Source organism: Sus scrofa, chromosome 13, assembly GCF_000003025.6.
Source record: "Sus scrofa isolate TJ Tabasco breed Duroc chromosome 13, Sscrofa11.1, whole genome shotgun sequence".
Lineage (NCBI taxonomy): Eukaryota > Metazoa > Chordata > Mammalia > Artiodactyla > Suidae > Sus > Sus scrofa.
The window spans coordinates 67,164,232-67,189,024 of record NC_010455.5 but is presented as its reverse complement, the minus strand read 5'-3'; the positions used below and the strand labels follow the sequence as shown (position 1 = coordinate 67,189,024).

Genomic DNA, 24,793 nt, shown 5'->3' with positions numbered 1-24,793 from the left:
TCCTTTTGGGACATACTGTATATGAGTGTCTGGGAGGGTATTCAAGAGATCAGGGAAAGCCTGGGAGGAAGGAAAGGGAATGTAACTTTCCTGGGGTCTGGCTCTGGAAACTGGGGTGGCTGGAAAGTTTTAAAGAAATAAGATGGTAGGGATATTAGGACCTCAGTGGAGAACGTTCCTTTCTGCACAACCCACCCAACTCTCCATGGCAGGGAAGGGACAAGTCACACGCCTCCCTGAGCCTTGGGGGCTCTGCCCTACACACAGTGGGTCCCTTATGCTGGCTGAGCATGGAAGACTAAGTGGCAAGCAGAGTGGGCACAGCCCACTTACTGAGAACATTTTTGGAGCTGGGACAAAAGCACTGAAGTGAGTGCTTTGAGTCACAATAGTGAACATGTCTGGGTTGCACCAAAGTTTAAATTCCAGAGGGCAAGAATATATCTTTTCTCCACAGATGTCCAAGGTCATGCTAGAAGTGCCTGGCTTTGCAATCAGCCAGGTCTGGGGTCAACTCCAGTTCCACCCCCTTTGAGCTCCATGAACTTGGGCAGGTGAGCTCAGTGAGTCTGTTTCCTCAGCTATGAAATGGGGATAACAACAACGTCCACCCCACAGTGTTGGACAAATTCACAGTCCACGTCAACGCTCAGTGCACTGCTGGTAATAGGGACACTGCCATTCAAGGCCAGCGAGCCCCTGTGACGGTGATGGCGATGAAGACCCCAAGCCTGTACGGTGTGCAACCCCACCCCCACCCCTCCCCTGTGCGGTGCTGACCTGAGGCCGCCACATCAGCGATGGATCTCTTGGTGACATGGGCCATGAAGCCCACGATGGAGAAGATAACAAATCCTGCGAACATGCTGGTGCAGGAATTGATGCAGCAGACAATGATGGAGTCCCTGCAGAGAGGCAGGGGCGGAGTCAGGAGGGGTGGGGCTGGCAAGAAGGTGAACTAGTGAGCAGGGGTTACAAACGGGCCAGGCAGAGGAGAGGGCAGGGGGGCAGAGCTACGGGGCAGGTGTGCCCACCCCCACTCCCAGAGAAGAGGTGGAGCTGGGAGTAGCGGCTAGAGTGTTTTTGGCTCAGAAAGGGGTGGAGGAGACCACAGAGAAAGGCCAGGGGCGTGGTCACAGAAGAGCATGGCCATGGGGTAGCACCTGTAGACGTTATTGTGGAAAGAGTTGTAACTCCCAAGGGCAATCAGGGACCCCAGACCCAGTCCGTATGAGAAGAAGATCTGAGTAGCTGCATCCAGCCACACCTACAGGCAGAATGTTCAAAAAATAGTCATTATTATCATCAAAGTCCTAGCACCCCAGGGCCTTTTACACATGCAAACCAGTTCTACAAGAAGCAGCCCCAGTTGACCTAAGGTCAGAGAGGTGTGGTAACTTATCCTAGAGAGGGTAAACAGTGGCTCAAGGCTCAGGTGTGCTCTTAACCCAGCAGGGCCCCCCAGGACCAGGAAGGGAGGGGCACTCACCTCAGAGTCTGACAGCTTGCGGAAGTTGGGTGTGATATAGAAGAGGATGCCTTCCTTGGCACCAGGCAGTGTCACCCCACGGAAGAACAGGATGATCAGCATGATGTAGGGATATGTGGCCGAGAAGTAGACCACCTGAGAGGAAAGAGGGTGAAGGGTCATGTTCACGCTTTCCCCTTCCCCACTTCATACATTCATACCTGTGGTGTCTCTGGGCTTGGTTCCAGTTCTTCTTCCTCCAGGAAGCCTTCCTGGCTTCCCAACCCACTCTGCTTGGCCATTCTTCTGAAGGCCCTCCTTGGTATCTGAACCAACCAGCTCAGCACTTTTTTTTTTTTTTTTTTTTTTTTTTTTTTTTTTTGTCTTTCTGCCTTTTCTAGGGCTGCATACAGGGCATGTGGAGGTTCCCAGGCTAGGGGTTGAATCCGAGCTGTAGCCACCGGCCTACGCCAGAGCCACAGCAATGCGGGATGAGAGCCACGTCTGCAACCTATACCACAGTGCACGGCAATGCTGGATCCTCAACCCACTGAGCGAGGCCAGGGATCGAACCCGCAATCTCATGGTTCCCAGTAGGATTTGTTAACTACTGAACCATGATGGGAACTCCCTCAGCACCCATTTTTCCCTTCCCCTGCTCCCCCTATTTTTTAATTTCTCTTTAAATTGTTCACGTAATACATGGGATAACAAGAAAATTTTAAAATTACACATGATCACACACAATTAAAATTCCTTGCAACAGCCCAGAGAACATAAGTTACAAGAGGGACAGGGCTTGTCTTGCTCACGTCTTTGTTTTCCCAGGGCCTAGCACAGTCCATGGTATACAGCAGACACTCATTCAGTGCCTGACAAACACATAAGTCCATGGATGTTAGTATTTTAATGTCTTCTTTTGAGACTTTTCTTTGCAAATACGATCACATTTTCTTCAAATGAGGTTCAAATCATACACTTATCTTTTCATTTAATGTGTTTAAGGTTCAAAAAAACACTCAGTAATACAGCTTTGTTTCTTGTTTTGCTTATTGAATGCCATTTTATTGACACATAACATTGCGATTTTTAATTATAGAAACAGTCCCTCAGGAGGTCTCACCACCCCTTTTATTTATTTATTCATTTATTTTTATTTTTACTTTTTTTTTTGGCTGCCCATGGTATACGGAGTTCTTGGGCCAGGGATCAGATGCGAGCTGCAGTTGTGACCTACACTGCAATTGTGGCAACTCGGGATCCTTAATCCATAACGACTGTGTCCAGCTGGGGATCGAACCTGCATTCCAGTGCTCCAGAGACGCCACCGAACCCGTGCACCACAGCCAGAACTCCTCACCACCCTTTTTTTCTTTTCAGGGCCAGATGAGCAGCATATGGAAGTTCCCAGGCTAGGGGTCAAATCAGAGCTACAGCTTCTGGCCTACACCACAGCCATAGCAACACCAGATCCAAGCCGTCTGCAACCTACACTGCAGCTGGGTCAGGGATCAAATCCACATCCTCATGGATACTACTAGTCAGGTTCATTTCCACTGAGCCACAATGGGAATTCTCTCACCACCCTTTAAAAATTTCCCTACTGTTTTCCATTTAGGTTACTTCCAATTTTATGCGAGTCTCAGTAACACTACACTAAGCATCCTGTAGATAAAACTTTGTCTGCAAGATCACTATACTATCCTGGAGAAAAATTCTTAGAAGTGGAATTACTGAGTAAAAAAAGGGAATGAACTTTTCAACAGTTATTTGATCCACACTGCCTAATTACCTTCCAGAAAAGGAACTTGATCCAACATTTCCTGCAAAGGGGCCAGCACTGAGGATAATCACCTTACAAGTTATTTTTAAGTTGATTATCAAAAGACTAATGTCACTGTCTGAAGTGGCATTTCTTTGCTCACTAGGAGGAAAGGGCAATTTTCAATGACCCTACTTCCTGGTCAGCATGAATTGCTCTCCAGGTTGGTCTCATCTCCCTGACTTGACTCTGAGACATCTCCTTAGGAGAGGCAACCATGATCCAGCAGAAAACCCACTGTACTTGGAATTAGGAAAAAGGAATTTAAAACCATCCGTGTTACCTACATTGGGTCAGTTTTCTTGGTACAATCAACCTTGCGGCTCAGAAACTCTGGGTACGTGAGGACATACAACATGCTTAATACCTGTTGTCAGGGTTTTGCTCTTCAATGTGTCTTGAGCATGGAGCTAGGTATACAGTAGGTGCTCAGTAAATGCTTACTGATAGATTGGTCAACTCATGCAAAAGATGCAGTGAGAGGGGCCTGACTCAAGAAGTAGTCAGTCTCCTACTATAGCAGGAACCTTAGGTACCATCCACAAATGATTATAAGAGACGTCATGTGCTGAGTGCCAAGTGTGTGCAAGGCATACGCTCCACACTCTGTATAGATCGATTGGCCCCCGCTGCCTTGCAACCACCCTGTAAGGTATATTATTGTGACCATTTAATAGATGAGGAGACTGAGGCTCAGAGGAGTGCAGTGACTTGCCCAAGGGCACACCGCTAGAACCAGGGGACTGAGATTCAAACCCAGCTGTCTCTTCCAAAGCCCTTCTTGGGCCTGGCATTTTTCTAATTCCTGAAGTTGGACTGGGAGTCACCGTGCCCCCCTCTGCTCACCTAGCCTGGGGACAAAGCAAGGATGTTTTGATGGTGGTCTTAGGTCTGAGAACCCAATGGGTCCAAAGGTCCCATCTGCCTGCAATGGGGCAGCTTTTTGTCAGCTGTGTCCATGCCCAAGTGTGGCATTCATTACAGTTCTGTTTTGCTCATTTCAGCTTCTTGGGTAGTCCGACCTCCCTGGACTGATTCAGTTCTAGTCCTTTCTTTCCACTACTTATGCTAAGACTTCAGAAAACACCTTTGCCCTCTGAGTTTCCTTCAGGCCCAGGCTGGCGAGAGCCTCGGCCGTCTTCTGCCCCTGGACTCCTGGGATGGGGTCTGAAGATGGAAAGAGGTTGGGGGGCGGCGAGGCCAGTCCCCACCCTCACCCCTGATTTGACTGGCAGTTTGATCTCCATTTGTTCCTGGGCTGGATATCCCAGCTTGGCATGGCTCTGCCCTTGCTGATAATAAAAACAAAAACAAAACTCCACTTGCTAGCTGCTGAGTTCTTCAAAAAATCACCAGCCCATTTGATTCACACAACAAGCAAATGGATAAGCAGTTATTGGCCCTGTTTTACAGAAGAGGAAACTGAATTTCAGAGAGGCAAAGTGACTTGCCCCAGGTCACACAGCCATGTAAGCAGCCAAGATGGGCTCTGGACTCAGAACTATTTGAACACAGGGCCTGACTATTTAACGATCAATCAATCCATCTCTGTTGTCCCCCAAAGGCCAGGATGTGCCGTGCTCCAGCTCACCCACACCTAGAACAAAGCTGGGAACAGAACAAATCTCAGGGATGGTTTGTTCAATGGTCCAGGAGCAACACTTGCCCTATGTGCTGCGATGGCTCTGTCAGGCCAAGGGGAATCTCAAGGGGACTCACCGTGAGCCTGGCACTGTGCTCAGGGCCTGGACTTGCATTATTTCCTTTAATCCTTACAACTGCCCAGAAGGCAGGTCATTTTATTATTCCCATTTTACAGGAAAGGAAATTGAGGCACAGAGAGATGAAGGGACCTGCTTTACTCAAGGCTGGATGGGGTTCCTGGGAGGTAGAGTCCTTGGCCAGGACAGAGATCCCTCTGTAGACCCATCCCCCACGGTGCACACCCCTTACCTTTCCAGTCCAGCCAACACCCTTCCAGATACAGAAATACACAAGGATCCAGGCGATGGCCAGGGTGATGGCCAGAGGCCAGCGGATCTGACCCGGCTTATCCAGTCCGTCTGTCATCTGGTGCATGTTGCGCCTGGTGGAACATTGGGAGTGGGGAAGAAAGTCACATGGGACTGGTAGGGGCTGGAGTGACCTGGGGGTTCCCAGGGCGTGGCCATGGGTGAGATCCTCCACTGTCACGGTGCTGACAGCTATGGAAGCTGGGCTCCAGGAGATGGGCAGAAACCACAAACCCATTACACTCACTGGAAGAACAAACGTACTGTTTGCTCAAGGGACCTACCAGCACCTTAGTTCAGCCACAGTGACCTCTTACCTGGATGTCCTCAGGGGCCTCTCAACAGGACCCCACCTTCACTTTTGCTCTGTCCCCACTGCAGCCCCAGGCATTCTTCTACCGTCTGATCACGTCACTGTGCTGCTTAAAATCCTGCAGTGAATGCTTGCTGTTGTCCTTAGAACAAAGCCCAACTGCCCCAGGGCAGCCCTGCAAGGGCTTAAGCCCTAATCAGAAGGGGCTACTTTCCTTCCCTCGCCCAAGCCTCGCCTCCCTCCTGCCAATACCTGTCATCTTCCCTATGGTGCTGTTCAGCTTTAGCTGCCCCTGCTTTCCTAGGCTGCTCCAGGCGCCTCATGGGAGCCCCCAGAGCCTCCCATGCATCCTTTCTCTTAGCACTGGTCTGCTGTCACTAACCAGCCTGGCACACAGTAGATGCTCAGGAAATGTTTATGAAAGAAATGATTGAATGAACAACATACATGTGTGTGACAGAACTCTATGTGACAGATGCTGGAAAGCAGAGCCAGCAGGAGCAGAACCTGATTTTCATCTGGAAGGAGACAGCCTAGATGAGGAGCATCCAGCACCAAGAGACAACGTGTTCTGACACCTCCTAGAACAGCTCCTCCTGGCAGCTTGTCCAAGGTGCAGTGGACCCCTCCCACCTGCTCCCAGACCCTACGGAGCCACCCAGCACAGGTGCTCCCTCCATGCCCAAGAGATCTGGGCCCTAGGACCTCATTTTGGAAAATCAATGCCCCCAACACATGCCTTCTATGATGTGCCCCCCCGAGGGTATAATCAGCATGGCCTTCACTACGGACAGTGCGTGTGCGTGTGTCTTTATCCTGAGTGATTCTGGGTTTCAAAGTAGACTGCAGTAGTTTTCAGGATGAAATGGGATTTTGTTGGCCTCTCCTGGCGATTCTTCTGGGCCGATGCAGGTCATGCCCTCTGCCAGGCCCTCCAGATCCACCCACCCCACTCTGATCCCCAGAGGCTGACTGCAACGGCTGCATCACTGGGCCCCTTGCCCTCAGCTTCTAGGTAGGTTTGAGCAAAGGCTGGAGCCTGGAGAGCAGGAGGAGAGAGGCTGAGGAAGGCATCCCATCTGCTGGAGGTGGCTCTGTCTGCAGGTGGTGTCTCTACCAAAGGCCACAGTCCATGTCTAGCGGCCCCTTCCGCAGCCCAGCTCTCTCTGGGGGAGGACAGGGCTTCAACTTCCCTGCGGCTTCCTTAGCCCTGCCCACATTTGCACAAATAGTGCAAATAGCCCTTCGCCTATCTCTTTACCACACTCCTGTGGGTGTCTCAGTGCGTGCTGGCTCTGGGTTACACCACTGCCCCTGTGGACGGCCCCACACTCACTCCCAGAACTCCACCACGGCGCTGGTCATGTTGGTGGTATTGACGATGCTGTAGTTGGAGAAGCAGCGGTCTGTATTCCAGGGGTTGTCACACTGTTTCCATGGCAGCGTCTACAGACACAGTGGCACAGACAGATCCCTTAAGCCCCCAGGGACTGGCAGCAGTGGTCCCAGCCCATCCCACACATCCTCACTGTCCCCGAGCCTCCTCACAGCCATTACCTCACCTCCCCTTCCCAACAACTCCTGGGTGCAGGTCATATTGTGACCCCCATTTTAGAGATCAGAGAGGGGCAGCAACTTGCCCAAGATCACACAGCTCCCAAATGTCAGACTGAATCTGGACTTCAACTTTTCTGCTCTGAAAACCAGCTCTCCAAGCTATACCATAAGGTGTCCTCTGTCCATCCTGGGGTCACCTCCCTGCTTATGTGACCTCGTGAAGGAAATCTTGCCCACCTGAGCCTGTGCGCACTTACATGCTTCTTCCTCACTGTGTACAGTTCTAAGCACTTTACACATATTTACTCCTTAATCCTCACAGGAAGCCTATGGGGGGGTTATTTTTACCCCCATTTTATAAATGAGAGTACTGTGGTTCAGAGGTGTTAAGTCTCTTTCCTGAAGCTGCACAGCTGATATACTGGGGTCAGGATTTGAACCCAGACTGTCTCAGTCCCCATGAAATGGGATAACAATGCTAGGACTTGTGGGGAGACAAGGACTGCTGAGGACAAGATGCCCTGCCCCTACTCGGAGGACCAGCCCTGTCGGCAGAATGCTGGCTCTAGCAGGCAGAGGGCAGGGTCTGCGTCTGCCTCCTTTGGAGGGGAGGTCCCAGGGGCCACTCACTGTGGTGAAGGAGTTGTACAGGTAGTAGATGGCCCAGGAGATGATGACGATGTAGTAGATGTTCAGCCAGAACGAGAGCACAGCGGCGGCGAGGCCCACACCTGGGGGCAGACCCGCCACCGTGACCTTCACTTAATATAGTCATAATAATGACCATTCCAGTTGCTGTCATTTTCCACATTAACAATCTCCCTGGACCTTGGAGAGAGGTGGGGACTGGGCTAAGGTCACACACATCTGGCAGTGAGGGAGCCAGGACTTGCACTGGGGACCCAGCAGAGGCTGGTCGCATGGGGGGGCCGGGGTCTTGGCTTACAGGCCAGGATGATCCCCCAGGTGTCCATCTGAGTGTCTGTCAGGTGCTGAATGAGGAAGTAAAGAAAGTGGCACCCAGGCCTACTAGGAAAATGAACTCACAGGGCAGGGCCGGCCATCTAGATGGGGTCTTTCTCTCCCCCTCTGTGGCTTGAGGCTCTGACAGCATTGCCATTGGTCACCTGGCCCCTTGTAAGGCTCCACCCTGCTCAGACCCAACAGCTCCCTCTGTGTCCAGGGGCTGGAGGTGTGGGCAGGGGCAGGACCATGACCCACAGCCCCACTTTGCATGCTTACCCTTGAACATGGGAGCCAGCTTCCACACCCCCAGGCCCCCGATGGAGGTGTACTGGCCCAGGGAGCACTCCAGCAGGAAGAGCGGGACACCCGCAAAGATGAGCGTCAGGAAGTAGGGGATCAGGAAGGCTCCTGCAGGGTCAAGAAGAGAGAGGCTCGTGGTCCCAGGGCTTTGAGAAATCGGTCAGGGGAGCATCATAGGGTGTGTGCTGGGGCCCCTGCCACGATTTCCTTATACCCTGTCTCACAAGCAGCGCCCACAGCCAAAGAGAGGCCTGAGGGCACCCCTGGCTTAAAACACAACTAGGCAAAATAAAGAGGTAAGCTTTTTGATATCATTGGCAGGACTATCAACCTCTGGGAATTCTTCGGATAAGATAAGAAACAGGAATTGGGGACTGACACTCCTTTAGGGGAATCTTTAGGGGACCCATTTCCCCAAGGTCACCCTAGAAAATGCCTAAGCAGGACCCTCTCTATGGGGTCCAGCCCCAGCCCAAGGCTGCCAGCACCTACCACCACCGTTCTTCCCGCAGAGATAAGGGAATCTCCAGACATTGCCCAGACCAATGGCATAGCCCACGCAGGACATGAGGAAGTCGAAGCGGCCCTTCCATGTGTCCCGGTCCGGAAGGTCCGCCGCCTTCTTCTGCACCTTGACCACCAGGGTTTTGGGCTTGTCGTTGGCCACAGGGACCTCGCTGACCTCCGTGGAGATTTGCCCATCGGCCACCTTGCTGCTGTTGGTTGCCATGTCTCGGAGTCTGGATGCAGGGGTCCTGGCAGATGGACGCGCGATGTCAGCTCCAGTCCACGTGGACAGCAGCTTTGCAGCTCAAGGTCACCCTAGAAGAAGAGGGAGCTCGGGTGACAGGCAATGGGGGTATCAAGATGCTAGAGCCGCCCCCACAAAACCCACAAACTAGGGGCCAAAGAGAGCTCTCCCCCAAGCCCTCTTTGTCCTCCAGCCTCTGCTCCCAGAGGAAGGAAAGCACCTTTTGTCTCCAAGGTCAACATGTGAGGATGTGGTCTAGGTGTCTCTGGGGCCAGCGTTGATGCTGGTCGTCTGTGTCATGTACCCTCAATTATGTGTCCTTGTCTGAGAGTAGCCCAAGGTGACCAATCTTCCAAACAGAAATATTAACCGCACCTCCTCTTTGCCTCCCAGGATGCAACTGGGAGATTGTTTGTTCCCTGAGGCCGTAACAGCCAAAGCAGGGGAAGCAATACAGGATCTTACTGTGGGGCTGAACAGGGAGGTGTCCTAGCTGCACTTGGTGGGTGAAGACGGTTTGTGGGCACAGACTCTGATTGTGATCCAAGTCCTCTTTGCCACTATGGAGTTGTGTGACTTTGAGTAAACTTCTTAACCTCTCTGGGCCTCACTCTCCCTTCTTTTATTTATTTATTTTTTTTATTATTGCTGATTTACAATGTTCTGTCAATTTCTGCTGTATAGCAAAGTGACCCGGTCATACACACACACACTTTTTCTCATATTATCCTCCATCGTGTTCTATCACAAGAGATTGGATATAGCGCCCAGCTTCCGATCTATACTTATGACAGATCCCAGCAAAAGGGGATTCTTAGGCCTGGAGCCCAGCCCAGCTCTCAGGCGAGGATAACCTGACACTTGGTCTCCCCCAAATGCTGTGTTTACAGTCTGCCCTGCTTAGGTCTTGAGGCAGCGTGAGATAGAGGACAGCGCATGACATTAGATCAGACCAGTCCTGGGTTCAAATCCCCAGGCTGCCTGACCCTAAGCACTATTCCTGATTGCTCTAGCCTCGGTTTCCCTACCTATAAAATGGGGATAATCCTATCCAGCTGGTAGAATTAATGGCCAAAATGAACTTTAACAGCGGAAAGGGTGCATTGCACCAATGGGTTCAGAAAGGGAATCCCAGAAATGGTTGCGGATGTTACCTGATGGTTTTCTGTGCTGGGTCAGCTCCACAGCAGCTCCGCCTGCAACCCCAGGTGAGAGCCTGCAAAGCAGAGGAGAAGAGGGATGGTGACCTGGCTGTCAGGGCTGAAGGCAGCCCTGGGCAGAGAGCAGCAGGGGTGCAGGAAGCCTGCCAACATCTATATCACGGACGGAGCCACCACAGTGAGGGTGACTGCAACAAGCATATGCAGCCAGGGGGCGCTGGGAACATGCAGGAGTGGGGACAGTGGGGGGGATGGGCCTGAGCATGCGCACGTCATGGGAAAGACGTTCCATAATTTTATCAGAAGGCAAATCGAAATCAACAGAGGGGGCTGCAGCAGTCCAGCCATGGGAGAGAGAACTATGTTCTGTGAGTGAGGAAAGCAGGTTTTAAAAGTCTATTTAGGTAACAAACAGGACTAGTATCCATGAGGACACGGGTTTGATCCCTGGCCCTGCTCAGTGGGTTAAGGATCTGGTGTTGCCGTGAGCTTCGGTGTAGGTGGAAGACACGGCTTGGATCCCATGTTGCTGTGGGCATGGTCTATGGCAAGTGTAGCTCTGATTCAACTCCTAGCCTGGAAACTTCCATATGCCGTGAGTGTGGTCCTGAAAAGAAAAAAAAACAAAAAACAAAAACACAAAAATAGTCTATTTAGTGTGACCCTATTATTGACCACCCCATCCCCCATCAAAAGTTCATTTAAAAAAACAAAACACTAAACACCAGAAGGATATGCATTTTGTTCACAGTGAATACTTTCTAAGTGAGTTTTGTTTTCTTCTCCATGCTTTTCTGGATTTCTGTAATGTTCCACATTAAAATAAAATAAAATAAATAAAATAAATAAAATAAAATACCAGAATAAACTTATGGAACCCTTAGAGCAAAAGGAACATGTGAGTGCTGGTTGGAGCTCTCAGGAGTAGGGGCTGAGTCAAAGCAGCGTGCAGTGTGGGCCCTGGCCCTTGCCCCATCGGCCTCCTCCCCTCAGCTCTGCCCCCTCCCTGGGGAGAGGGGGGCACCCTGTTTGCTGTGCGCCTGTGCCCCCTACCCCCACCCCTCACATGCAGTCCCCATTACCAAACACCACTGTCTCTTCCTAGAGTTCAAGGAGAACCAGGTCACCTTCGGACAATCCAAGCTTTACCGCCAACCCTGCTTCTTGTTCTCAAGGATGACCCATAGGCTGGTCTTGGGTGCCTGCCTAGATCCTGGCCTGAGCAGGTCAATGGCAGAGGGTACTCTAGACTCAGGCAGGGTGACTGCCTCCTAAATCAGGAACTTCAGGAGGCAGCCAATTGTGTGACCCACCAGCTAGTCTATGGATACGCAGGGGACAGAGCAGCCTCAGGAAAACCTGGAGAGGCTAAAGTAGACCCCCTTTTTGGGGGAAGGCTCAACCATTAACTGTCAAGACAACGATGCCCTTAACCTTGTCTCCATGGTTTAACCTTGTGAGTACCAGCCTCCATATCTGCTCAAAGGATCCAACTGCTTTGCACCAGGGCTGTTCACCTGACCCCAGCCAGTCACTTAAGGCTCCTTCCCTGGGAATTTGGTGTGGGGCTGAGAAAGAAGGCCGTCTCTCCAGCAACTTGGGACTCTGAGAAAGCCATCCTTGGCCCACCTTGCACTCTGAGGAACAGAGAGTTGGTCAGCTGAGGGGGAAGGAGATCAGAGATCAAAAGAATCTGCCAGGCATTCTACTTTGCGGTTCGAGGCTTTCTTACTCTGGCTACATCCCTGCTCTTGGAGTTTACAAAGCCTCACCATGGTCATCAAATAAATTCCCCGTTCTCGCTTCCATTGGCTCAGGGGTTCCTGCTACAGTCCTGAATCTCTGCTCACACTCCCATGTCCTGCGGAAACAGCAACTTCTGGCCTCCACGTTGGGTTTCCTTGTTGATTATCAAGGAGACTCAAGCAACCCAAACTCTGAAATCGAGAGTGGGGGGGGGTGCAGCTCTGGCTCAGCCCCCAGCAGGCAGACTAGATGGCAGGGTGTGCTGCATAGGGCAGAACTAAGGATTTCCCTTGAGGGAGCCATTCACGGCTGAGGGGGAAAGAAAGCTCTGGTTCTCCATGAGTTTATTCCATGACCTTCTCCATGCGTATCCTGAAGACCACCTCATGCCAAACCCAGAGAGATCCAAGATGGCAGCTGATCCCAAGATCTCATCACGAGGAAAACACAGGTGTGGTTTCCAGAACTTGCAAATGTATTTGGATTCACCAATGTCTGTAAATTCCCTCTTGGGAGGCTCCACAAGCAGAGCTTTCCTTTCGGAGACATGCAATATATAAGGATCAAGGATGCAAAGCCAGGAATTAATATCACTGATGCTTCTTTGAATGTCCAGACTGAGAAGGTCTGTCTTACAAGGACCACCCTGGGGCTAAATCAGACAGACCTTGGCTCCCTCTGACCTTTACTCACTCTGGGTTGAGTGACATCACGTCTTTGATGCTCATCTGCATAATGGGAGGATAATAACACCTCCCTCCTTGGGCTGTGATGAAGGTTAAATGAGATCATGCCTGTAAAGCATGGGAAAGACAGCCAGGCTCCCAGAGAGGGTGTAGGGAGCACCGGTCGCTATCACCAAGGTGATTGCTGCCATCTGTGTGCAGTTAGGGGCTCTTCACCTGGTTTTTCAGCGTCCCAGAAGGCCACAGGGATGATGATGACATAACAATTTTAACAGTAATAAGAAGAGCAGCTAACATTTACTGAGGGCTTATTATTCAGGCCCTGGAGCATCTTCCAGCACTTTCAGAAGCCAGATAGAAATCAACCTTTTCGTCGCCCTGGGGAATACCAGCTAATAAAAATGTCAAGCCCTCTGATCTCTGTACACCACCTCCAAGTGGTCTGGCTGATCACCCTCGGTCAGTCAGAAGCTGCAAATGGTACCTCTGTATTTTGGTTAATAAGAAAAAGTAATATTCTACAGTAAAAAAAATCTGGTAAGGAAAAACAATCCAAAACTTCTTAGCAATGGGAGGAAAACAATAAAGGGACTCCTGTTAGTGAAAGAGCTTGGGACCCCGTGTTAACCCAGAGTGGTTCCAGGAAGCTGCCTCGCTCATGCGCTGCACTTGGGGGAAGAGCTGCTTGGGAATTTTAATTCCTGACCCAGATGGTTAACCAGTGGCTTCCGTCGCATTTATAACAGCATGCAGAGAGCACAGACGTGTGCACTTTCCCGGGAAGCGGACCCGCTGTCTTTCTAGAAATTTAATGAGCTCGGATGCAGAAGCAGCCTTTTCACCGCTTCATCCTTCCAGAGACAGGCTCTGGCGCTTTGTGGTCGGAGGATGGCTCTGCGGGTCTGCGGTTGGGAGTCTCCTCCTCTCTCTCCTCCTCCTTTCCCTGCTGGCGGAGCTGGTGGAAGGAGGCCTCATCCCCTCAAGATTTGGGGCATTTTCCAAGGCCTTCCAGGGTCTTCCAACTCTTCCTCATCAAGGGGTAACATTCTGCAGATCAAGAATCCGGCCACACATTCCTCCAGGTCCTTAACGTGCCACCATTAACTGAGTTCCGCCAGAGCAGCATTCAAAAGAGTATAGTTAATGTGAGGCCACAGCGACAAGTCCTCTGTACTCCCTCACCTACTCCTTCATGCCTTCATTCAACAGGCATTCGCTGCACACGTGCTAAGAGCTGAATGGGCAATAGGACGATTGTTTCAAGCATTTTGCATTCCAAACTACGCACTGATTACTGGAGTCTGAATCCATGAACGAACAGGTGCCAGCAGAAAGATTCTGTTCTGTAACTATTTACCAAGGGCCTAATGTGTGCATGGAGCTGGGCTGGACACTTTGGTGGCAAGGATGAAGACGGCCAGGTCCTTGACCTTGACAAGGTCACAGCCTTTAAAGAGAAATCGCTCTGCTATAGCTAGTCATTACACTTTGTGGTAAGTGCTGCAAGAGGGAATGAACTAGATACTGTAGGCCTAGAAGGCGTGACTTAATTCAGCCAGAGAAGGTATCCCAGAGGAAGGGACATTGGAGCTGGGTTTTGAAGGTTGTATAGGTGTTCCTTAGGCTCAGAAAGAGGGAAAGGGCATCCCAAGTAGAGGGAAACTCATGAACAAAAGTAGGGAGGTTCGAAGGTCAGTTTGCGAAGGGCCTTAAAAGCCAGGTTAAGGAACTCAGGGACAACTACAGGGATGGGACAGGGGTAACATGACCAGATTCATATTATAGAAGAAGACTCACTCAGGGAGGCTCTGGGAAGGATGGAGTTAAAGAGATTCGATACAGGAAGGTGCTAAATGTATTCTCATGGCACCCCGTCTTTCCTCGATGTGCATTCTGCGACCAAGTCCTAAAACCACGGATAAAAATGAGGCCAAACCAAGCAGAAAGAATTCATCTGTCCATCCCTGAATGAGGAAATGCTTCATGAGGAAAAGAAAACATGTGGAGTTTGGAAGCTCCAGATCAGGAGTGGCAAAAATGGGTCAAAAGTGGCCCTTGGGCTTGTTTCATTTGGCCTGAACAAAAATATTTTTCAGTTTGAATTAGGAGCCAGAAATGTGATTCTCAGGGATACAGCATTTCAAACAGAGGGAAGAGCAAGTGCAAAGGCCCTGAGGCAGGAGTCAGTGTGGCAGGTCTGAGAGACAGTATGGAGGCCAGGGTGGCTGGAATCCAGGGCGGGAGAGGACAAATCAAGTCAGAAGCAGGCAGGGGTCAGATCATGCAAGATCTCAGAGACCACGGCCAGGAGTTCAGATTTTACTGTAAAGGGGCAGGATAAAGTGGAGGGTTTACGTGGCAGAGGTGGTCTGACTGACATTCGTGTCTCATTCTGGCTGCAAAGGAGCAAGGGTGGAAGCGAGGGGCTCCTTAAGAGACAGGCGTCCAGGAGAGAGAGGGACGATGGTGACGTGAATGGGGGCAGCTGGGGCAGAGAGGGTGAGGAGTGGATCTGTTTTGGAGGTGGGGCCCAGCAGGCCTTGCTGGCCCATTGGCTGTCAGCAGCCCAGCCCTGGGCCAGATGGCAGGCTGGGGGAGGGGAGCCTGTAGCAGCTGCCTTGGACAATCCCCCTCTGTCCCCCTGCATCAGAGGGATGGGCGGCTGCGTGGGGTGGAAACCCAGGCAGAGGCAGAAGGGCCAAGGCCAAGTCGCAGGCTGCTATTGTCCAGGGCCAGGGCTGGGCCGGAACCCACTGGGTGTGAAGGGGGCCCCACGAAGAGCCAGAGGTAGGGAGGGGCAGCAGGGGCCCCGGGAGTGGGGCTCCCTCCCTCCCATGACGCTGTGCGCACTCCTGCTTTGTTTTGCTCCCGTTCTGTAATTACAGAAATTACAGAGGCTCGCTTCAGACTGCAATCACTCTACTCGCTTTTATTTCTTTTGGAAACTCTGCGGTTGAAGAAAAAAAAATTAATATTGGGTTTGGCAGCATGCCAAGGGGAAACAGAATGCAGTTTATTCTCTGCTTTAGGGAGAAATGCTGGGCTCAGTCAATTGGACAAGGCTTTAGGGAGCATCTGTTGTGCACCCAGACCCACGCCAGCTCCTATCAAGGGAGAGGAGCCAGCATTTATTGAGCACCTACTGTGTGCCAGGCATTTCCCAGGTGCTATGGCATCCAGGCCTCATCCCATCTCTAAAAGCCAAGTGCTAGTTCACTTATCTGACAAATGAGGAAACCGAAGCTTGCCAGCCTTAGGTATTGGAAAGGAATCTCAAATGGTCAGTGATTCAAGGCCTTGCTACTCCAAGTCTGGTTCTCCAAGGGTGGTATCAGCATCACCTGGCAGCTTGTTAGAAATGCAGATTCCCGGGTCCATCTCCAGACCCAAGGAATCAAAAGCTGCCTTTTAACAAGGTCCCAGGGATTAGGTGCACACGGCAGCTTCAGAGGCAGTAGGTTCTGGGTGCCTCTGATTATTACACGGAGCTTGATTCAAATCCCTGTGTGACCAGTGGCTAGATATTTAGCTTGCTTGAGTCTCAGTTCCTTATCTGAAAAAGTGGACCTCTTTAGTTAATAGGATTGTTGTAAACTCTGAAGTGAGATAATGCAGGGAATGAGGCCCAGAAAGCAGAGGGCCTGGCACACAGGAAGTGCTTGATAAATAGCAGTTTAGACGGCCATTCAAAGAGGTGAATGGCTAAGGAAGTGCTTTGTAATCAAAAAAACACCCTACAAATGTGAGGACCAATTAATAGCTGAAGATCCAGTTGCAGAAGGTTAGAGGGAGCTGGAAAGTGCAGGTGGAGGGAAGGTGCTGTGGGCAGCCCCTACACACTCGGCCCTGGAGGTCAGGGAAGGCCCCCTGGGGAAGGGGCAGCTGCAGGGGACCTCCAAGGCCTCAGGATCCAGGTCTCAGAGGCCTGAACCCAGTCTGGGGGCAAGGAGTCAATCTTTGCCAGGGTGCAAGCTGCAGGCAAAGGATGGCCACAAGTCCAGGTGGTAGGCCCGCATCCTTGGACCCTCAGCCAGTAGCACTTCAGGTCAGGACCTGGGCAGCCTCCTTCCTGCTCTAGACTTGCTTCATGCCACACTATCTACACCAGGCCTACATGGGCAGTCTGTAGATGAAGAAAAAAGGCCCAGAGAGGGCTGGAGGCTGGTCCAATGCCACACAGCACATGAGTGGTATGATCCTTACCCACACCACCCCAACTCACAGCCCACTGCACACTCTTACTTAAGAAATGAAGGAAGGCAGCGCCACATCTTGGTGCAAACCCCTCAGACACATCCACAAAGCTTAGGGGCCATCTGCAATAGCAAGTATTGAATGCCTATTCTTTACAACATCCCAGTGTGACTTTCAAGTAAGTTTTGTTTTTTCTCCAAGTGTGTGTTTCCTCATCAGGAAATGGGGCCAATGGTAATAAGCACTTTACATAGTAGGAGGACTAGATTTAGATTTTCTAGTCCTGGGCCTGGTCCAGCAAACGCTAAACACATTGAAGCTTAAGTGATTATCAGTCCCATTTTGCAGATGATGGTACTGAGGCTCAGAGAGGTCAAATAACCTGCCCAAGGTCACACAGGACTTAAACCAGGCCCTGTGCTCACCCAGCAGGTGCCTCCCACACATTGGCCTGTGTGAAATTCTCTGAAGCCTTTGGATGTGGCCTATGATCTTCTGAGCCTGCCTGCTGGGTTCTGGGGAGGAAAAGTGGTGATGGCGTGGAGAGGGGTTTGCCTGGCCTCACAGCCCATGACAGACAAGGAAACTGAGGTGTACGCCCTTCCCCTCTGCCTGCAGCCTCAGAGAGCCTGGCCTTTGGGTTTCAAGGGTGCCTCGGAAGCCACAACATACATCAAGGTTAGAGGACGCCCCATGCCCACTAGAGAAAAAAAAAAGGTTTATAACTGCCAGAGGCTTCCTGGACCCATTCAAAGGTGAAATAAGTCATGTGGCTCTTTCCTCTGTGGTTGCACAGGGAGAAGCTCCCAACTCTTCATTAACAAACAAGGAGAGAGAGAGAGGGAGGGAGGAAGGGAGGGAGAGAGAGAGGAGTGTGGGAAGAGAGTGGGCTGGGCGCTCACTTACACGCTAGGGCCTGTTTTAAATGCTTTCAAATGAGCCCCTCTCGCCCCTCCCCCACATTTTACTGCTGGGTGAACCAAGGCAGAGTGAGAGGAAGGGGCTTCCTGAAGGTCTCCAAGCTAGGAGCCAGCAGGCTAGGACTGGGACCCAGGCAGCTGGGCTGCTGTGTCCACACCCTCAACCACTCTACTCTGCAGTCGTCAGTGGGCTGCCGGGGCCCCACCTCTGGGGTGTGGGGGCATGGCAATTCCCTCCAGGGCAACCCCAAAGGACAAGGCCTGCTCTTCTTTATTTTTTTCCTCCCTTTGGCCACCCTGCGGCATATGGCGTTCCCAGGCCATAGATCAGATCTGAACTGCAGTGGTGACCTAAGCTGCAGCTGTGGCAATGGCGGATCTCTAAACCACGTGGGGGGCTGGGGATCAAACCTGTGTCCCAGTGCTCCCAAGATGCCGCCAATCCCATTGCGCCATAGAGGGAGCTCCAAGGCCTGCTCTTCTTTATAAGAAACCCAAGAGAGGCTGCTGACATGACAAGCTCTGAGGTCTGGCTCCACAAAAGGCTAACTTGTCCCCGTGGTCACACTAGGCAAACCCCACAGGCGTCCTGGGAGCCAAGAGGTCACACAGGATCCTAGCTGAGCAGCTCTCACCAGGCCCCTGGGGGGCTGGGGCTCCAATGAAATTTCCCCGGGGGTGGTGATCCCCTCTGGGGGTCCCCAGCACTCCTCCACCTGCAGTCATAGCCTGTGCTTGGACCAGGGCCTTTCTAGGGGCCAGCAGAGGAGGAAGCGCTATTAGTTTGAAGCTCTGGAGCCCGCACACCCTGGCTGGAATCCTCACTCCACACATCACAGGCTATGTGACCTTTGACAGTCCCTTCCCCTCTCTGTGCCTCAGTTTCCTCCATGTGCAAGGAGAGGAGTCAGACTCTGGCCACTAGCACCTCCTGACTCCTCTCCTTACTCTCAGCCTGCCTGTCTTGCTCACAAAATCAGTGGTTTGCTAACATCTGTTCTGGCCCCTAAATGTCTGCAGTGCCTGACTGCGCACCTCGCTCTGTCAAGGCAATTTTCAATCCAATCCAGCCTGTATTGACTGTGCACCTCAGGGAGCCAGGGCCCACACTGGGTGACAGGGATCAAGATGCCAGTTGGAGTCGGAGCAGTGCCGCCACAGGGCACCGGAGACAGCTGGTGATGGGCCAAGGGTAACCAACATCCACGCGGTAAGTTCCGACACAGCCCAGGGATGGCGCCCTGTTCAGGGGGCCTGGGTTCAGGCAAGAAACTGGGAGACGGTGGCATCTGGGCTGGTGGACAGGGGACAGAAGTGGGGGTATTCTTCATGTAATCACGGGTAGAGAAGCAGGACTAGAATCCCAGCCACAAGCCTAACTGCTTCTGACCCATGCTGGGCAGAGAAGACACGGGAAAAGCAGAACACATCTGGAGACAGTAAAGAGGCTGGCTTGGTTGGCGAGAATCTGGGGTGATTTGGAAAGCATGTCTGGGAAGGTGGCAGTAGCAGTAAGGGGCTCTGAAGGCAGGAAAAGAGGGTGCACTGTATCCTGTCATAACAACGGATCAGGCCAAATGCTTAATCAGGGCTTACTCTATTCAGTGCACTTCAGGGATGATGGTATTTATCTCTCACAGACATGGATTCTGAGGCTCAAAGGAGAGCACGTGCCCAGGGTCCCAGATCCAGGAGGTGGCTGCTGAACTCCCAAGTGTCTGCTTCTAACTGCCCCTCCCTCCCCCCTGGTGGGTGCTGGAGGGGGGAACCTGGAGCCTTTGAAGGTGGGGAGGTTTGCTGTGATGGTGATTTGGGGGTTGGGGCAAGGGGATAGAAGTCCGGTGCCTGAGCTGGGACCACGTGGGGGTGATGGGGAGGCCTAGTCACTCTACACAGATTGGCTTCTACCCCATCGGCAACTGATTCTTTTGTCCTATCTCCCCAGTTCCACTGTCCCCTCTGTACCAATGGGACCTGGGTCTTCGACTTGCTCAGCTTCCCCCACAGGAGCTCACACGGTGCCAGACACACACCAGCTCTTCCATCCCTGTGGCAGGGGACTTACAAGTTCTTGAGAAAGGTCTGCTTTGGATAAGGTGGACCCGTCTCCAAAGCAGTGGTGTGCTGGTAAGGGGTTAACAGAGAGCTCTGGAAAGCAAGCAGCCGGCCCCATTTGGGGCATCTGCTGCTTTCTGTGGTATCCATGTTCATACGACAGCCAGGTACGGGGTGCTATGAGGTCACCGGATGGGGAAGAGATGAGCCTCATTGGCTCTTGATTGCTTCCCTGTAAGGGAAGCCTGGGACGTGGAAGATGAGGGGGAAGAGGGGAGAGGGAGACAGGAGGGGAGCAGCAGGGTGATGGGGAGAAGGGGCCAGGAGGCAGAAGGGAGGAAGGAGAAAAAGGCTGGCAGGCAGGGGACATGGGTGTGCTGATTTCGTGTGTGCTGCAGAGGCTCTGCTCTGTGATCTCGGGAACCTGCCTGAGACCCCGAGGAGGGACGGAGCCTGTGTCTTAGACACCTGTGGTTGGCAGAACCCAAGGTCACAAGCAGTTGAGGAGCTGTGCCTGGAGCCCAGGCTGCAGCCCCCACACCCACCCCTGCTGGCCTCCTCCAGCCGCTTTAAGTGGATGTGCCCTGGGCCAGCCCATAGGTCTTGGCCCTCCAGGGCAGGCTGCAGGCACCCTGAAAGCCAAGGGTCCGTCCTTTGGGCCCTCGCAGCCCTGTTCCAGCTTCCATCCCTCTCCCTCCCTCCCTCTGCCTATGTGGGGAATTCTGCAGATTTGACTTCAGGGGCTGCCTGGGGCAAGGCCCTGCTCCACTGGCCAGAAAGGATGAAGTCAGATCAGGAAATAAGAGGGGCATGATGCCCACCTGGCACTCTTTTATATCATTCTCTGCCTTTTAAGACACACTTGTAGGAAAACCCTGAGGTTAAATAACCGTTCTCTCCTGTTCAAGATGTGCAGCATGAAGGACTCTGAAGGGCAGCAGGATTAAGGCCTTTTAAGAACTCAGATTTGGGAAAAAGAAAAACAGAACGCTGCAGGGACTGGCTGAACTAAATGGTGATCCATACCAAGGCGCACGCAGACGCACAGCCAAATTGGAGAGCTGACTGCGTGCCACAGAATGGTACTTGGGTGATGGTGGCCCTGGGTGGTTCCATGGTTCCTTACCAAGCGTCCACACCTGGGACTCCATTTCCTCCTCTTGACAACTCTGTAGGCTTTGTCAACCCCATTCTGGCTGGTCACATGCACACCAAAGCCCCAAACACAGACTGGACTAAGATCACAAAAAGTCACAATGAGAACCAGCGGGAGATCTCAAACTAGTGCCCCGCAGGCCAAAGGGGTCCCACACATGTATTTGGTTGTGTGCTTTGGGGAGGGAGAGTGGGTGTGTGTTTTCCAGTTTACTGCCAGTCCTACTGTGAGCATCATCTTATTCCTGACCTCTCTACTCATCGTTTTGACCCGCCTGACCAACCATGGCCTATGAGTTGGCAACCTTAACATAGAGGGCACAGTCTAGCCACTCTAGAGAGCTCTTTCTCAGAGTGATAGAGGATAGGTTACCGTTGCCCCTTTCCTAGGAAATACACAAACCTCCTGGAGGTGGGGGTGTTTAAACAAGGATGATCAGTATTAGGAGTTTATATTTGGGATACAATAAATCCTATTGTTCTTTTAGTACAGCTCAGTTGGCTTTTTTTTTTTTTTTAAATGTTGAGAGACACTGCTTAAGAATATTTTGCAAGAATGAGGAGGGTGTGTATTTTCAGAGTCGATGCAGGGTCAGATTCTTTGGTCTTGGATATTTCCTACGAGAGAAAACTAATTGTATTTTTTAAAAGACTCAAACAAATGCTCACTTAAGCCAATGCATCTGTTCCCGATTCATTCACTAAGCTTTCTAAAGGAATTTTTATAGTAGGAATCCCCCTTTGTCAAGGGAACAAATCCCATGCAGCAAGAATAACTTCTCCATTTGGGAAAAGGGGATTTTTAGTTGAGTAAAACATTCTTGAATTCCATGAACATGAAGAAACTCACTTGGATGTCAGCTGTGTTCAGAGGTTTATTTGTCATGAGCCAGGTCAGAACAGGGCAAGAAAACCTGGCTTTGAGTCCCAGTGTGGATGTTGTGTGACTGCAGAACCTAAGTCTGAAGTGACGATGGCTATGGTTGTGGCCACCGTGAGGATGACATGGGATTCTACGGAATGTGGTTAATACAGAGCCTAGTACCAAGTATCTGCTTGACACCTGGCAGAAATGATAATAAATCACCTGTGTGGGGCAATTTTTTTTAAAGAGCTATATGGGGAAAAAAAGGTCTGGGCAGAATGCCAGTTACCTTAACCCACAGGCAGTCAATAAAGGAGAATTGTGGAGCTGCCAGCAGATGCCGATCACATCAAATCCTCAGGGCAAACATCTCTGAACATGGTTCCTCGGGTGGACATTGGTACCTAGCCCTGCAATTAGCACATCTGTTCAAATCCCATTAAATGTCAACTATCTTCACGTGCCCATGGAATGAATCTCCCTACACTCTGCTGCTTGCATAGGATGGAGGGGTCAGAGCTGGGGGTCCTGGGCTCACTGACGAACCCTCCCTTTCTGGGAATCTGGGGACAGGGTGCCACTGTGGGGGTGGATCTGGTTTGTGGTAACAAACAAAATGGTGACTTGCCTCTAATCAGGACCCCAGCTCTCACCATTGCTTTGGAAACAGCCAAGTGCCTGAGTCCAGCACCTTCTTTCTGCATCCAGAACGGAGTGGGGTTGTCTGCCAGCTCGCCTCATATCTTTGCCAGCATGCAAATGATGTACTTTGGGGTTTCTCGGGGTGTTAACCCCATGCTCCCCAACCCCAAATAGCGAAATGAATATATTGCACCAGCAGTTCGGGACAGAGAAATGCAGAGTGGAGGTGACAGGACCTAGGGCTCAGGGCCCTGGGTCATCTGGTCAGTGGGCCCAGAGCAAACACGACTTCCCCCAGTGTGGTTCGTGCATAGGCTTTCTGGGACAGTCCATTTACAGTGAGGTGCACCAGTCATGCTTTCCAAAGACAAAGTACATATGCATATTTTGGGGGATGGGGGCTGCTGGTTTGTTTTGCTGATAGTCAGTAGCCTGGAATGAAGATCCCTGTTATTTATGGCTCTTGTACTCGTGTTAACTGGCTTCACTCTCCCAATACCACACATGACAAGCTGATACACAGCTGGGAGCTGACTCTTTTCTGAGCCTCTTCTCCTGGGTTAATAACAGCGATGGCAGATGCCCAGCAGTAGGGCTTGATGCTCTACCCATCTTACCTTATTTGGTCTCCTAACAATCATTGGAAGTAGGTCTGCTATTACCCATTTTGCAGATGAGGACTGTGAAGCTCAGAGAGGTGAAATGACTTGCCCAGAGTCACACAGCTAAGAAGCAGGAGGGTGGACTTCAACTTTGGACATTGTGTTTCTCACCCCTCTTGGGCTGGAATGGTTGCTCCTGGCCCATCAGAAGCTCCATGTTTGAGATGCTCCTCAATAGTCTCTAGAGAGGTCTAGGTACCCTGAGCACACCACGTGCCCAGCTCATCAACACCCTCCTCCTCGCCCTGCCCCCTCCCAGGCCCTCTGTAGCCTAGACCTTCTGCAGCTGCTGGGGGTCTGAATCCCAACCCTGCCTTCTGGCCAGGTGTGTGACCTAAGTGAAGCCATGTCACCCCTCCACACATCACTCTGCACCTCCACTGAGTAAAGGAAATTATCCCTTTCTGCAAGGTTGTAGCAAGGACGCTTCCTGGCAAAGTGACCTTCTCAGCAGCTGCCCCCACCCAGAGCCTTTTTCTTGGGGAGGCTCAAGCCCTAGACACAAGCCCCCAACTCTCTTGCTCGCTAGACTGCTCTAGCAGCTCCCAAATCAGCATTCAACACACATCACTCTGCCTTGTGCAACGCCATTATCTCCCGAGGACACAAGATCCGTTGTCATGGCAACCAGAGTCCTTCCACCAACTCTATTTAATAATTTCTCAACAGTGAAGCTGGGCTGGCTTGGGTTAGGGGTTAGGAAAGAGCACTTGGTTAGGGGTTAGTAGCTCTGGTTCCTAGCACCTGCAGGCTAGGACTCCTCCTCTCTAGGCTTCAGTTTAGCCACCTGTAACAGAGGAGCCTTAAATGGGTGGGTTTTGTGATGTTCTCTGGCCTAGGAAATCCTAAGAAATGGCTTTTGAGGTTCAAGAAGCAGGGGGAAAGGGACCAGACCTACTGGAGAAGGTTGAAGGTTTGAGTGACACTTTTAATCCACAAGAATAACCGGAAGTTGCCTTTGGTGACACTGCCCTCTCCTGCTGAACTGCCTCTCAAATGTTATTTTTCTGACCATGCAATCTCTGCAACCTGATTGGTTTAGGGCTAGGGGTGGTTCAGAGACAGGGTTGCCTGCAGCCATCACACCTCACTGTGCCCAATTTGCATATATGCAAACTGAGGCTCTGGGAGGGCAATGGGTTATCCATGGTCACCAGCAAGTGGCAAGTCCAGCTATCCAGAAATGCCAGGCTGGTGCTGCCTAGGGAAGTGAGCCAGTCCTCCTACCTGTCCCTCTGCTCCTTTCAGCCCACAGCTAGTCTTGCTCTGGCTCCATCCGTGTGGCCTCTGGCTCTCACTTAAGGAGTCATGGAGACAATCAAAAGCAAGAGGTAAGTCCTTGCTATGTGTCCCCAATTATGCTGTGCATCTGAGACACCTGAAGACACAGTATTCCTGCTCCTAGGGAACTTAACGGCTTTGACCGTGAGCAGCTATTTGGAGGACACAACCAGTACCTGGTTTATCTCCATCATGCATAGTAGGGCTCAAAGTTTTATCTGGTCCAGTTGTTTGCCCA

The 24,793-nt window shown here is 51.5% G+C and overlaps 1 protein-coding gene across 2 annotated transcripts in view; it reads right to left on the bottom strand.

Moving 5' to 3' along the window:
• Positions 1–24,793, bottom strand: part of SLC6A1 (solute carrier family 6 member 1) — a 42,307-nt gene that overhangs the window by 10,068 nt on the left and 7,446 nt on the right. For both annotated transcript variants that reach the window (XM_021069340.1, XM_021069341.1), the window contains exons 2-10: positions 10,344–10,405; positions 8,931–9,260; positions 8,415–8,546; positions 7,803–7,903; positions 6,952–7,061; positions 5,244–5,376; positions 1,490–1,624; positions 1,164–1,267; positions 781–905 (exon numbers count right to left, since the gene is read on the bottom strand). In XM_021069340.1, the coding sequence (XP_020924999.1) occupies positions 781–905; positions 1,164–1,267; positions 1,490–1,624; positions 5,244–5,376; positions 6,952–7,061; positions 7,803–7,903; positions 8,415–8,546; positions 8,931–9,168 (1,078 nt within the window). In that variant the 5' untranslated portion in view covers positions 9,169–9,260; positions 10,344–10,405. The remainder of the gene's footprint in view (positions 1–780; positions 906–1,163; positions 1,268–1,489; positions 1,625–5,243; positions 5,377–6,951; positions 7,062–7,802; positions 7,904–8,414; positions 8,547–8,930; positions 9,261–10,343; positions 10,406–24,793) is intronic.